The 15,165-nt window shown below is 35.6% G+C and overlaps 1 protein-coding gene across 15 annotated transcripts in view; it reads right to left on the reverse strand.

The window, feature by feature from the left end:
• Positions 1-15,165, reverse strand: part of TCF4 (transcription factor 4) — a 365,613-nt gene that overhangs the window by 121,891 nt on the left and 228,557 nt on the right. For 11 of the 15 annotated variants that reach the window (XM_081252097.1, XM_081252104.1, XM_081252102.1 and 8 more), the window contains 2 exons: positions 7,096-7,225; positions 6,561-6,610 (listed from right to left, as the gene is read on the reverse strand). The exons of 1 other annotated variant lie outside the window; for it this stretch is intronic. In XM_081252097.1, the coding sequence (XP_081108223.1) occupies positions 6,561-6,610; positions 7,096-7,225 (180 nt within the window). The remainder of the gene's footprint in view (positions 1-6,560; positions 6,611-7,095; positions 7,226-15,165) is intronic. 3 more of the 15 variants (XM_081252101.1, XM_081252098.1, XM_081252092.1) reach the window with 1 other exon arrangement.

Raw genomic sequence — 15,165 nt, forward strand, 5'->3', positions numbered from 1 at the left:
GGCTGAGAATTTCACATTATTGCTTTGAAATGCAACTTTATGTTCAGTTTAAGAATTCAGTGCAATTTCTTAAAATAAAACAACACAGCAAGTGTCTGTCAACAGCCTGATAGAATCTAACCTGCCTTAAGAAAATAAAACTTTGCTAGTTTTGAAGAAACTCTTCATGCCTTTCAGGATTATTGCTACGTATTCATTCTGAGAGCATCTTATTTAAAGTCCTTGAAGTTCTATCTGACTTTGATTCATGACTTTCAAACAAAAAATTTAGAATTGCTTGGAAGCAAGAAGGCACACCTTGAAAAAGCAGAGTTGTCAGTAATCGGGGGAAAAAATGAGAAAATTTCGCAATGTTAGAAAATAAGACATGTTTCAACTGATGAAATATTAAAAGTTTAAAATGATATTCAACCGAATATCAAGCCAAGCATCTCTATCATTCCACAAATACAAAATAAATGCACAGTTAAGCCAGACGCTGCAGAACAAGTTTTTATAATTTCAAAACGTTCACAAGCCTGTCATAATTCTCTCTCTAGGTAAAGCAGCCTTATAGCAGCTTCTTAGCTTCTTAATAATTAAACCACTCAGATGGAGCCCAAGACTTCACACCAAAACGTACTCTTCAGTAAAAGTGAGAAAATAAGGTTCAAAATAACAGTTCCCTGAAATGTATTTCTCCTTTCTCAACAAATGAGTCCAGTTTTACAGTAAATGCTATTGTTCTGAAATTTCAACAGAAATCTTTGCGAGTGAAATATTGAAACCTTGGTTAAAAATAAAAGAACACCTCGGGGTGAGAGGGGAGACATCATTTGTACCACCTTAGAGGAGCTTGCTTAGTAGAATAATCAGACAAAGCTGGCTGAGAAGGCGTCTCCATTGTGGAAATAGCTAGGTGGTTGTGTCTTGTTGGAGTGTTTCAGGCATACATCCTTTTCATTTGTAAATATAATCCCAGCAGAGCTCAGAATTACACAAACCTTTCACCCACAGTTAACTGAAGAGTTTTTTCTTCTCCCTTATGTTTCTTCTCACTTTATATTTAAAATATACACACACCAGAAGACACCTCTTTAAGGGGAGCAGAATTGGATTTCAAGACAGGGAGGATAGTAGAAGAGAACCCTCATTATTCCAAAATTTGGAACAAAAAATATAGAAATCTTAGAAAACTCCTCAGAGATTTGAACGCCTAATGGATTAGGTGTTGTTTATTTGCATGAATTTTATATGCTTTTTGAAATATTTTTAATGGAATAAGTACCCCCAATGAAAACTTATATAGAGATTCTCCTATAACCAGCAATTCAAAAAAAAAACCTTAACTTCTGTAACCTATAACTGCAGTGAAGAGGAAAAGATTGGTTAATGTACATGTTAAACTTCTGAAGCCTTTGCTTTAGTGAGTTCAGTATTAACTGAACAAAAAAAATACTTTCTTTGTGATGAACAGTTTCTCAACTTTCAAGGTGTTCCCCAATGTCACGTTACATATTCTGTGTGAATTCTGTGAATAATTCTTTTGCCCTATTTGGGATGATTTAATTGCATTATCCTTCACCTTCTTTCTGCCTATACATTTTCATGACAAATAAGCATAATTTTATTATCCACACTTCATATTTCAATATCACTCATTAGAAAATGGGCACACTATGTTTAAAGTTAACTACTGTGAGCTATCCTAACATTTTAATGTAAACACCTACAGTTAAACTTTTTCACAAAGTATCTACTTCTCTAGGAATGAACTATGAAGAGCCCCCCCCCCTTTTATAGCTTATCGCACAATTGGCTTCTTCTAGACTTTTCTACACAGGATGGTGCCCAGGTAGCTGACACCTAGTTCACTTTAGAATCAACATAAATTTTATTTTAGCAAAAGTTGTATTATCACTCAAGTTAAAATTTTGTTCTCATGAAAAAGCATCATTATGATTTCCTTAAGATCAATTTCAAAAGTGATGGGGGAAATTAGGTATTTTAAGTACTGAGTTTTTCAATCATATAAAATTTCTGGGCTTCTAATAAGATAAAAAAAATTACCAACTTCTCTTTTAAATTGTTTGTGATTTCTTCAAGCATTTTAGAAAAAAACTTTTTTTTTCTAAAAATAGCTGAGGGTATAACCTCAACATCATGTTTGCAACCTTCAAATATGAAGGTTTTCATATAATGGAAAATACAGAGAACAGTTAATGCTGTCAGCATTATCCAACTTTTCCTGATATTCCTAAAAATCTCTTCTGTGAAAAAATGTCTCATCCAGACTTTAAGATTTTATTTTATTTAAAAATTCTTTCCTTAAAAAAACTGGTTAACCCAGTATCTCATAAACATTGAGTTTTTATTTTTTGAGTCTACCTAATGATTAACTCATATCTCAAATTTCCTTGGAGGGTCCAAATCTTATTTTAGATTCTTTAAGATAGTTGAAATTGTTTTCCTTAAAATTCATGTGTTCAAAATTATCTCTGACCACTTAATACAAAGCTTGTTAGATCTTTCTGAATTTAAAGGCAAAAATCAAACCAAAAAACAACTGCAATTTAACATAGACTTTCTTAAAAAGTGCAGTTTGGAAAAAAAGATAGCCTGTAATAAGAAAAGTCATAGACTATTTCTAAAGATAAAACTTCATATTTCTAGATAATTCTGAAGTTTCAGGGATTCTAACTGGGGATCTTAGTGAGACTGTCACTGAAGTTTCAAAATTGAATTAGAAGTGGAGACAAATTCCACCAATGTTTGAAGTAGAATGGTTGTAGTTGTTAATGGTTTCTGGTTAAATGTATATCATTTTGAAACATTCCAAATTATAAGAAGATGAAGATTTTATGTGTTTACATATTGGTGGACACACTAAAGTTTCTGAAAGACAATGTCTTTTGTTTCTGTGTTTTTTCTGTGTGTTTGGAAAAAATATTTTAAAACGGCACCCCATAAAAAAATTTTTTTTTGCTTTCTAGATTTTAATGCTTCCATGTTAATTTCTAAGAATCATGGACATTTTGTCAAAAAATGTGATTTAACGTGGTATAATTTTCTCTGCACTAACTCATGATTCAATACATATGACAATTAGGCTATACAAAGATAGGAAATTTGCTGGACGGAGCAGTAAAGTTGAAAGCTATTAAGTTCAAGATGATGTATGGCTTCAAAAAGAAAAAACAACATGTAGAAATCGAACAAAGAAGTTCACGTGCAAATGCAAGAAATTAGATAGGCAAGATAAATCCTCGCATCCACACACAAAAAAAACAAAAAACAAAGCTATATCGTTAAAGTCCTATCAAAAGATGAGGGCTATAAGACATTGAGATGTGGCTGCAAAGAGCAACATACTAAAATGGGAAGAGAGAGCACAAAAATGTTTCCCAGTACTAAGCAGGGCTCCTGTGGGCAATTAGATAGTTGTCAATTTCACACAGCCTTTCCTTAAAAAAAAAAAAACATCACCCCAGCCCTAACTACAGGCCTCTGCTCTCCAAGGGGACAGACTCCTTTCCCTCCACTGCGCCTGTGCATTGCGACCCTGCAGGCTGGTTCTTCCGCCACCCTATCACTGTCATGCTTCCACAGTGACTCGAGGTCTCTAGATGCTGCGCACAGTACAAACACATTCAAGGATCCTGCCAGATCCATGGCACAATGTTGGGCCAGGCTTATGTTTTCTCTCTCCCACAGATGCTGCAGTTATTTTCAAAAACAGGGCCAGTCCAGCCCCTCACTCTCCCAATTTCCTGCAAAGATCCAGCCTAATGGCAGCAAGAGAAGTCCAGTCTCTGTCCCCTAGTCCTGCCATAAATAATATCTGATTACAGACGTTACCGTTTAAATTTTCTTCCTTTATGTTAAGGAAGAGAAAGGGCCCATTTTGAAAAGAAGAAGAAACAAGAGTGAGCTGACAGAACAGATTGTGACAGATTTATTACTGTTTATCATGGTAAATATGTATTGAAGAAAACTTATAAATGTCTTTATCTGGTCATAATCACTCCAAAAGAAACCTTTTATTATCCCCAATTTTTTATTTGTCATAAAAATATTCATACATATTGAAGTAAGTTTTAGAAAGTATCTCTTATGGGATAAAAATTATTTGAGCTTAGAAGAAGGACTAAGCATGGCAGAGGTCTAAATATACAAAAATATAGATCTACTGGGGCAAAAGTGTTACAGTATCTAATACAGATCGTCTCTTTAGATCAAACTGAAATATATATTTTGTGCAGTGATAAGGCATGTGGATTTCGTTATCAGTAATAAGTAATGCAATTCATATAACAAAGCTAACCTAAACTAAGTTAAATTGCTATTAAAAGAGAGCTGAGATTTGTTTAAGTAATGACAATAAATAGATGATTGGATTCTAAAACCCACCAAACTAACTTCTTGCTTAAAACAAACAAAAACCAAAACAAACAAAAAAATAACAAGGATAAAATTTCCATTTCAACTGAGTTTTCCTCCTTATCTTTCAAAAAAGAGTTCCTTATGGACCAAAATACCAAAATGTTCCTTAAGGACAATTAAAACGTTCAGCCAACATAAATTCTCAAAGAAGAGGAAACCCTAAGCTGACCACCAAAAGCCAAAAATTAAATAATACAAACTACATTTCCAATTCCTGATTTACTGGGAAGAAAGGAAAGATACTTTTATACTTCTGAACATATGACAACATATCAGCAACACATAATTGTCTTAACAGCAAAGGAAAAAGCTATACCAGTGAAATTTTCTATAGTGGCCAGTTAGCTCTACAGAAATACTTAAAAATTTACAATGAATTATGAGAAACTGTTGTTGACAATGATTAAATGGATAGATAATATCTACTGCCACACTAAAGCACTCCTTAGAAACTGTGTAAATTTCTGCACAATTTTAGCACTGGAAAAAAATAAACTAAGTTTATTTGAATATGAGGCATAAACAGTGTACTATAGCTTTAAGTTTTGCATGGCTTTTATAGCAAAGAGCTATTCTATCATTTTAGAACATTCAAAGGTCCACTTACTGTCCGTATTAGGTTCAGGCATGTTTAAAATGTAAACAGCTGTGAGGACTATATCATTTGAAGTTGTCATAAAAGCTATTAAAAGCTAAAGTTTCATCTACATTAAATCTACCACAAATTTCAAGCTTAAAATATGCTTATAAAAACCTGCACGGATATTAGCCAATTTCAAGACGACACAGAAATTCAAAGAATAAACTGCTCAGTAGTACTTATTGGTAGTCCAAAGCGACTATTTTATACACCATTGGCAGTTTTATTTACACAATATTTTTATATATTTATGGATAATTTTGTGACACTTCTTCAACATTACTGAGTCTATGATAATCAGCATACAAAACTTGTTTTTTCTCCCTGATAAGACTTATTCTGTTATATTCGCTTAATATTTTTTTGGATGCACTGAACTGAAATCAAGTCAAACACACAGGTGTTTGGGTTAATCTACTCTCAGCACATTTGCAAAACCTATTATTCTTCTAATTTATTAAAAATGAAATAAAACTAATATGTGAGCACTGATTGGTAATATTATTTTCAGAAATCTAAATATAATTTTATTTTAGAGTACAAAAACTTATAAGGTTCATTAGCATTCTTTTCAATGAATACTAGTGCCCTATAGAACACAGAATTAAATTAAAACTATATATATATATATATATATATATATATATATATATATATATATATATATATCATGGGCAGGAAGGAAGAACAAAAAAAAGGAGAAAGTAAGCAGGAGACAAGAAAAGAAAAACTCATAGTTTTATTCTACATACAGGGGAAATTTCTAGAAACAGGTCAGTTCTAAACAAAATTAAATTATCTAGGAGCTCGAATTAGAAAAAAAATATATATATGGATTGAAAATAAGATATCATGTATTTAACTATGATTACAACCAACTTTTGCTATGTTGGCAACTGGAGAGACCGCAGCAACCCCTGCTTATAGCACCAGGTATTAAAAAGACCCAGAATGCCTTTGGTTCCAGCTGGATTCTTCTAGTTGCCACCTGGTATTCCAGACACAAATGGCTACTGATGCAGCTACCTTTGCAGCCTTTATTCAGTCCCCTCTCTAGAAAATAGAGACATTCTCCATGCACTCTGGGCTGAAACCCATGTAAATTTTTCCTAAATCCTCTCCACAAATCTCCTTTCGCATGCAAATCCATAAATCATCATAATACCGACAAAGAATTTAACCAACACGTGAAACTAATACTCATTCTCCTGAAAGCTCTGTGCAGGTAAAACTCCTCGAACTTCAGGCACCTTTTCAAGGCTCTCTTCAGAGCTTAACCAGCTGAATATCAACACACCCACCCAGTCTTCCAGGATATGCAATTAATCACTCCAACATGGGTCAGGTGGCTGGAGGTGCAGGGCATTTCTACCTCGGCCACATTCTAGATAAACGCACCACTCTGGCGGATGGAACCTCATTTCCTGCTATCTCCTTGGCATCAATACAAAGCAGAACAAAATAAACAATATACAAAGCAGAAACAAGCAGTACTTACTGAAGATGGCAAACCTGGAGGAACTTTTCGAACTTTCTTTGTCTGAACCTCTGAAAGAAAATGAGGAGGCTGTGAGGTCCCCTGCATGCCCATTCTCCTAACTAAAAGAGATTATACCACGAAGCCATTTAGATTCGACCAGATTTTCTTAAATCGTGACTTTAGCAAAATGTCGGTACCGCTATCATCTTTTCTTCTGGCAGAAATCAAATCCTGCCTCTTTCATAAAAATGAAGAGATTTAACTTTTTAATGCTCTGGTTTTTAAAAGAGGTTCCTTAGATGGGCGGCCAAGAGAAAACAAGAAATAAGCATACACCAAAATAGTTCTCCTGCTACTAGAAGTTAACATACCCACCCAACGTATTACTGGGGTAGGGTGGTGGGAGAGTCATGAGCCCGACAATTGAGCACAATTTTATGGCTTTTCGGGGGGTGGGGTGAGGATAGTTTGAGAAGATGATATTAAGAAAGAAAGCAAAAGAAGAAAAAGCTACTAATAATCACTCAGGCATTCAAACAGAGGAATACCTTACCCAGGGCACTACTGTGGAGAGGCCTCCTTCGGGGGTTATTGCTAGAATACTGATAATACTGGGAACCAGGTTTGGTGGGCGAAAGGGTTCCTGGGTTGCCCATATCCATGTCACCTCCAAGGAGACTCTGCTAAAAGGTTAAAAAGGAAAAACAAACATATAAGGTTAAGTTTTTACATTTGCCACCCCCCAACTGATTGTTAGTACTTAAACCAATGCAATAAAGGAAACAGCATCTGCTAAGCTGAAACAATTAAAACCCAACATGACAGAAAGCGAAAGAAAAGCCCTCTAAGAAGCTATCCCAAAGTTTGTGAATTTTTAGTTCTTTACTTTGGAGAGGAAGGTAGACAGTGATGTTCATTAAATGAGATTTTCATCTTTTAAGACGACTAACATTTTCATCTCATAAGTAAAGGGCATTTATGCAAGGCTAATATTTTCTTTATCTAGAGATAGGCTCATATCTGGGAACTAGTCATGCCCTTCCCTTAACAAGAACCAGGGAGAATCTGATTTTTCGAACGCACACCATTTCCCCCTGCTGCTCACACTGGGGGAGACTGTAGATGCTCATTTCAGCTGGGATCTTTGCCTCTCTGCGTGACTCTCCACGAATTCACACAGCACCCCCAGAACAGAAAATGCCAACTGAACCAGGAGGAAATTCAAATCCTCACACTGGCTCCCCAAATTATAGAAATAGTAGGCATTCTAAGCTAACAGGAACACATTAAAGGACTTCAGAATGCCCTCTTGAGGACTATCAGAAACTAAAACACATCCCCCAAAATGAAACATTTACCTGAACACTAGAAAACTTTCCCAAATATCACTAACTTACCATGGCGTGACAAATCACTAAACTTTCGAAAACGATGACATACGAAAAATTATATAATAATATCACAGTCTCTAAAAGCTACATAGAAACTTACCCATAATATATAAATCGCCTGATTATACTCTGCATTGAACACATTGTTCTTTTAATTATTCTGATATGCAAGAAAACCAGTGTAGATACTACCATTTATATTAAGAACAAATTTACTATTTAATAAAGAAATTTTAAAATTAAGTACTAAAAATCTAACTTTATCGTTACTTGTAATCAACTTTTACTGACTGAACTAATTACTGTCCTTGATAAAGTACAGAATGTGTTTTCCCTAATCTAAATTCTAATCACCATGTCACTCACAACAGACTTAGGGATGCTTCACTAACACACTATTCACATGCAAAATACTCTAAATAGGCCAATTATGACTCTGCCCCTGTTCCCTGGTTAACCCGCTGAGAACTGAAAAATTTCACAAGGCAGTCACCAACTAAAACAAAGGGTCCTTGTTTTAAATTAATACAGTCTTTTTGATTCCTAAATAGCTCAACAAAGTGGCATGTCTTCTAGTGAAAGCAGTTGGTCAAATATGACCCATAAGCTGGAAAATCAAAAATTCAAACCTCCCCTTTCCACCACCATATAGCTAAATATCATAAAGAGAACCTCTCTCTTCCGAGGGATTTTTGTGAGGGCTGGTTGGGTAATATATAAAGGACTAATCAGCTACTGACAAGCTTGCCTTCACTGCTTCCAGTTTAAGACTTCTCCAAGGGACACATAATAAACATTACTTTAAAATAAAACTTCGAGGATGAGATTCTAGGATGGAAGGGCATTTTGAGTATCAACTCATTTCGAATATCTTAATATTTACCGAATACCTGATACAGCCAGATCATGTACTAGACAAAAATCTGACATCCGAATATTCAATTACTGCCTCTTCCGAATTTAGGAAAGATAACAAAATGCAAGGCGATGACAAACTAAAATAGAGGGCTCTTTATAATAGTTCTCTATAAATCAGGAATCCAACAGTATAACATCAAATGATTTCTTTATCACTTTAGGAGTGGCATTTAAAAATTCTGGAATCTCAACCTGATATTTCGCTCTTGGTAAATCTTACTGACAGTCTGTTTACCTAAGTCCAAGTTTTCTTTGCAATTTCCATCAATAAAGCCATGAATGATTTAAATCACAACCTCTTTACAGTTTGGGAAATCTACAAATGAGCCTTCATTTCATTGGAAAGAGGAGGTCGAGAATGATATTATTGATAACTCCGTAGTTTAGACATTACCCCTATTTCTGCAATTTTCTTTTTCCAAAATTATACAGAATATTCCAAAAAGGGCTGAGCGGATAGGTCGAAGTGCTTGTCTGTCATTTTAATGAGCTTAACCATTGCTTAATTCTTGTTGGTCCTGGTGGCAAAGGTTTTCCCTCCCAAGGAAGTAGATGCATTCAATAGGTCAACATAAAAACAAACAGGCTTGCTGTACTGTGTTTGAGCAGCATTCACAATAGAGCTGTGAAAAATATAAAATGATAACTAGATAGCTAACTGGCTGTGGCTGACCTCATTGCTGTTAATTTTAAAGAAAGTCATTTCATGGGCCAGTGGTAAATAAATCACGCATCCAACTCTTACATGACGTGAACAATGTATAGTGACACAGGACTGAGAGCAGAGAGCACTTACAAACATCTAGTGGCTCGTGCTAATCTTTCTTTCTTTTTTTTCTTTTTTGACAAAGCACATTCCTGTTTTTTTCTTTTCAGATCTGTTTGTTCCTTTTTCTCGTTTACTCAGACAATAGAATCATTCTTCTAAAGCATACAAAAATAAGCATTTCCTCACACTTAAGGGAGGCTCTAATCACCCCCCTAGGGAAAATTAAGATATAAATATATGTGTTCCTATTGTAGAATACATTTGTAAATGAACAATGACCATTTACTATTGTCTGGCCTTTACATCACGCACTTAACTCTTTAGCTATGAGAAAGATAAAAATATTTTTTCCACCGGCTGAAAACCTGAGTTTATGAATTTTAAAAAGTTAATGCCATTCAATTTAATAAGGTAAATTAAATATTGCACAAAATAGATATGGCATTCATTTATATACGAATTTACCTACATGTATATATACATATTTATATACGCATGTATATATGTATATACATATATACATACATATCTGAAGACAAATTTATACTTAGTAAAAGTTAAGTGCAAAAGCTAAAGTCTACTTTCAAAACGGGCAACTTTGCCTTAAACAGGATTATAAAGGTTTTAGGGTTTTCACATTGTGCAAGCTCATGCTCTGCGGTTATGCTGGGTCCCAGTAGAGAGCTGCCTTACTCTGCCAGGAAACACTGGAAGCAAGATGTGGCATCTCGCAGAGCTAACCTGTAAATCTTAAAGCCAGAGTTTAGCATTTTGTTTAACTGCCTGCAACGTGATGCGCCGATCTCTTCCCCTTATTCGCTCCTTATTTTCTTTCAAAGACCAATCCTTTGGACTTAAAATACCCTAACCAAAGAATAAAATATACTGACTTTGTCAACTCGATTTAAACATTTGGGGGTCCACCCCCTGCAATCAATTCTTCAGCAAAGACCCAGTCCCAACATAGCCACTCAAATGCCAAATGCAGCCATTCTGTAAGGGGCCCTTTCAATGAAACGTTTTGTTTCACATCAGATCTGGGTCTCAGACTCTCTTTCTAACACATCCTCAACCCTGCTCCCTATTGCTTTTGTGGGGAGTTTTTTTAACATCCTTGATCTACCATCGAACTTTACTTATGCAACCAAGAATGCAAACCATGAATTAAAACTTGGGTAACAGAAAAGCAGCATATCTCTCAAATGAGATTTATAACTGAATGGTAATCAAAAATAGAACTAACTGCTTCAAGCTTAAATGATCAACTTTTTTCTTGTTAAACAAAAATCATCTTGCGCTGAACTATTATTTCATTTCAGTCAGCACTTTAAATGTAATGGGTGGGTGGTACATTTCTAAAAAGGAAGATTATATTTACCCTTAATTATAGATATGAGTGAGATCAGAATACGACGAATGCTGCTTTTTGGCTTATAATTAATTCACCTAATAGGTGAATGACCTGGAATTTCAGAGTTGGAATCTGGGAGAGAGAAAAAAAAAAAAAAAGAGGTCGGGGTGGGGGGGAATCTCTGGGGAAAAATCAAATGTGACCCTGGTTTCTTAAGGTTTTCTCTGATTTTGCGTCACTCCCATTACGTTGTGATCCGATATCAGACACAACATCTTGGGGGGATGTTGGAGAACAGAGAAAAGCAGTCTCAGATGAAACCAGATTAAGCTCCTTTTCTGAACTATTGCCAAATGCTTGTGAGTCTAATTCATGTTTGGGTATTCTAGTACTCACACAGCTGCAATTCCATTCTTTCATCACAAACCTAAGTAATGTATAGTGGCTTTGTATAGCGAACTGACTCTTTATAGCCAGGAATTTTACAAGGCTTTCTGTTAATACGGAAATAAAATTCTGAACCACTCTAAAACTTACAAATGCGGGATATATGTAGAGGGATCTAATAGACTGCAGTGCCAAATGCAAAATATACATTGAGAAAAATTGTAAATTAGATTTGTTTAAAAAACCTAATTCACAACCGAGGTCATTTTTACATAGTTAATTCTGCACAGAATTGGGTTTTCAAAGACACTGCTGAATAAGATTCCTAACAGCCATGGGGAAGTTTTTGCAAATCCCTGTCGAATAGCTGCTGCTGAATTTGCCATTCTGACCACAGAAGGGCCATTGCTGACTTACTATAGTAGCAGGAGGGGGTGATAATTTTGCTGCTGTTGGCACTTACTCTGCAACCCAGAAGATATCTCGCACCAAAGGGCAATGAAGAACACAGTATTTCCACCTGTCCGCTTTTGAACTTCAAAGCTCAAAACTGAAGGTCAGTCTCTGGACAGTCTTTATTCCTGATACCTGAAGGTCCAGGAATATACCTTTATAGTTTATTTTGATTTTGTCTTATGCTTCAACAAAAGAGGACTCGGGAAACTCAGAAAGATAAGATGGCAAGGGTAACTTTCGTAATCAGGGACTTAAAAGATTGCTGTTATACTGGAGAGAAATGCAAATTATTAAAATTATCCTTGAGCAAGGATTTTCTTTTAAGGACTTTGGTCAATGTCTATCTGTCATTTCTACTTTAAAAGTATAATGCGAATTGTAACAAGTCAGAAGTTGAACCCAAACCTTTTAAGGTAAGATGGAGAGCTTTGAGGTCGGACAGAAAGGTCGAACTCTAGCTCAGAGGCATAGAGAAATGTGAGTGGCAGTTGGTGATGCAATTGCTCTAAACCATATTTTCCTCCTCTGTACAAAGGGAATAATAAAAGTTCTATCACACAGTTATCAGGAGCAGATGAAACAACATATGTACAATGTCCAGCAGAGCTGGAGTCCAGCACACAGTTACTCTCCTTCCTCCAATTCATGGCCCCATATTATGATGTGCTGATTATTATTTAAAAGATTCCTCAAAAGTTGTGAATGTCAGTTAGATCCCCTACACCACCTTCAAATGAAAAGTATATACTGAGATAATAATTTTGAAAAGTCACTAGTAAAGAAATGAAAAAGAGTTAAATATGGCAGTCTATATAAACAGTGATGACAGCCTCATGGCCTAGAGCTACGCTGGCAAGAAGAAATGGCTAGTTTTCTTCCATGCTTAATAAAAAACTGGCCAACAATCAATCTCTATAATTTCAGCTTAAGTGGCCATTTTCCTGGAACTGCCACAAGCATTACATCAACGGCTCATTTCATTTTGCTCTTTTGCAAGCATGAGCAAACTGCTACTGTTAATTCAACTATACGTGAGATCAAAACTAGTCACAGTTAACCAACTGGGTATGCAAAAATAAGAAATGCATTATATTTGATAGAATTTAATCAATCATGTGATGTTAAATAAATTCAAACTCTTACTACTACATTAGCCGCTGAAAAATGACATCAAATAAAGTTCAATTTTGTTTTTCCCTTTGCAAGGCCAATTATAGGCACTGAATGGCCATTATGTGGTATTTTTCAAGTACAATTTAAAAAAAAACTGCTTCCCCCATGACATCACAAAAAATAAATGCACTTCACAGTTTTGGTTGGAAATTCGCATAACTCCTAAAGAATTCAATTGACCTTGAACAAAATTATTCATTTTAGTAGTGATTATATTTCACCATACATTCAAAAATTCAAATATATTGTCTTTTCCTATGAAGACACACAACACCTTATATTTAAATGTTATAATGTGATGCAAAGGTTTCCATGGTAACTATACTTAATGTATAACACAGTAATAGTCAGGTAAAAACTCATGCATTTTGGTATGGAAATTACAACTGCCCAAGGGTTGACAAGATTTATGCATTCACCTGTTTGACTACCTCTCAAATTAAAAAATATATATACATTATTTATTGTATACAATAAAGTGAGGAGGTCATTCCTTGGTTTCTGAAAATCCATTCTGGAATCCCAGGTCATCTATTACATATTCAAAAGAGGATTACATTTGTTCGTGAGAAGGTAGAAATTTAGCAAAAAGAAAACACAAAAGCAAAGAGTAACCTACAGCATAAGTGGATTTGAAGAAATCTCATATAAACAATATAGAATTTAAGATAACTACCTGATTTTCAGTTTATGCACCTTTCTCAATTCAGGAAGTTTATTTAATATATAACCTGATAAGTAGGCTGTAAGGCTACTTGCCTTAAAATGTTTCTCTTCAGCAATTTTGTTCCAAAGTAAAAACAGAACAAATTTGAATAAGACCTGTTAACATACTAGGGAATTAGCACTATTTCTCCTATAAATATAAACATGTGGCTATATTAAATGTGCTGAAAAGTATATTTGGCCAGGTTGCTATTTTAGTAAAATAAAGGAAGAGTGAACTGTCACATGTCATTCTTCTTCATACTGGGTGGGAGAGGTTCCACTTCAAGGTTGTTTATAATACCTTCCCCTCTAAGGAAGAATCTATAAAACCCATTTTCACGTACAGACTGTTTTTCTGGAGGACAGGGGCCAGAATTTCATTCATCCTGATTACTAACCAGCAACTCAAACAGGTGCTCATATAAAGTCGAAGAGCCAACGGTATGAGGTTTACTAAACTAAAGTATCCTGATAACTATCTGAACTGGTACATAAGATGACAGCCTACCGTGTGACATGAGGAAATGGAGGTTATCTGGAGAAGCAGCAAATACATAGTGAAATCTTTTTTTTTTTTTTAAGATATTGTATTCTTATTATGTAACTGCTACACTTCCACTATTGATTGATTGATTGATTGACTGATTGATTGATTTACGGCTGTGTTGGGTCTTCGTTTCTGTGCGAGGGCTTTCTCCAGTTGCGGTGAGCAGGGACCACTCTTCATTGCGGTGCGTGGGCTTCTCACTGTCGCGGCCTCTCCCGTTCCGGAGCACAGGCTCCAGATGCGCAGGCTCAGTAGTTGTGGCTCACGGGCCCAGTTGCTCCGCGGCACGTGGGATCTTCCTAGACCGGGGTTCGAACCCGTGTCCCCTGCATTGGCAGGCAGATTCTCAACCACTGCGTCACCAGGGAAGCCCCCCATAATGAAATCTTTGAATCATCCTGAAATTAAGTCCGGACTACCCTTCAAGAGCGACACATGGCCTCCTGCATAAAGAGGTCTGCGTTCAATGAGCATTAACAGTTTCCCCCCTGAAGTTCTCTTTCAGGAATATGTGGCATGAAGGCCAAATTCGTCTATGTGGTAGTTAACGAGGCAAAGACTTATCCGTCTCTTAAGTCCCCACTGAGCCTCGCCCTGAGATCTGCCATGGCAAAGGCTCACTAAATATTGAAATGAATACAGAAGAACGGTTGCTATTGATCAAGTTGAGGACTTAAATAACTATTCTGGGTTTTGTTTTGTTGTTTTAGGATAAATCTATTCCATTAGTCATTCCTACTACTGTTGCTGCTAATAATAATAATAATAACAGTAGTAGTAGTACGGGGGAGGGATAAATTAGGAGTTTGTGATTAACAGATATACATTACTATATATAAAATAGATAACCAACAAGGACCTACTCTACAGCACAGGGAACTATATTCAATATCCTATAATAGCCTGTAATGGAAAAGAATCTG

The sequence above is a fragment of the Mesoplodon bidens genome (genome assembly GCF_964165515.1).
Source record: "Mesoplodon bidens genome assembly, chromosome: 13".
Lineage (NCBI taxonomy): Eukaryota > Metazoa > Chordata > Mammalia > Artiodactyla > Ziphiidae > Mesoplodon > Mesoplodon bidens.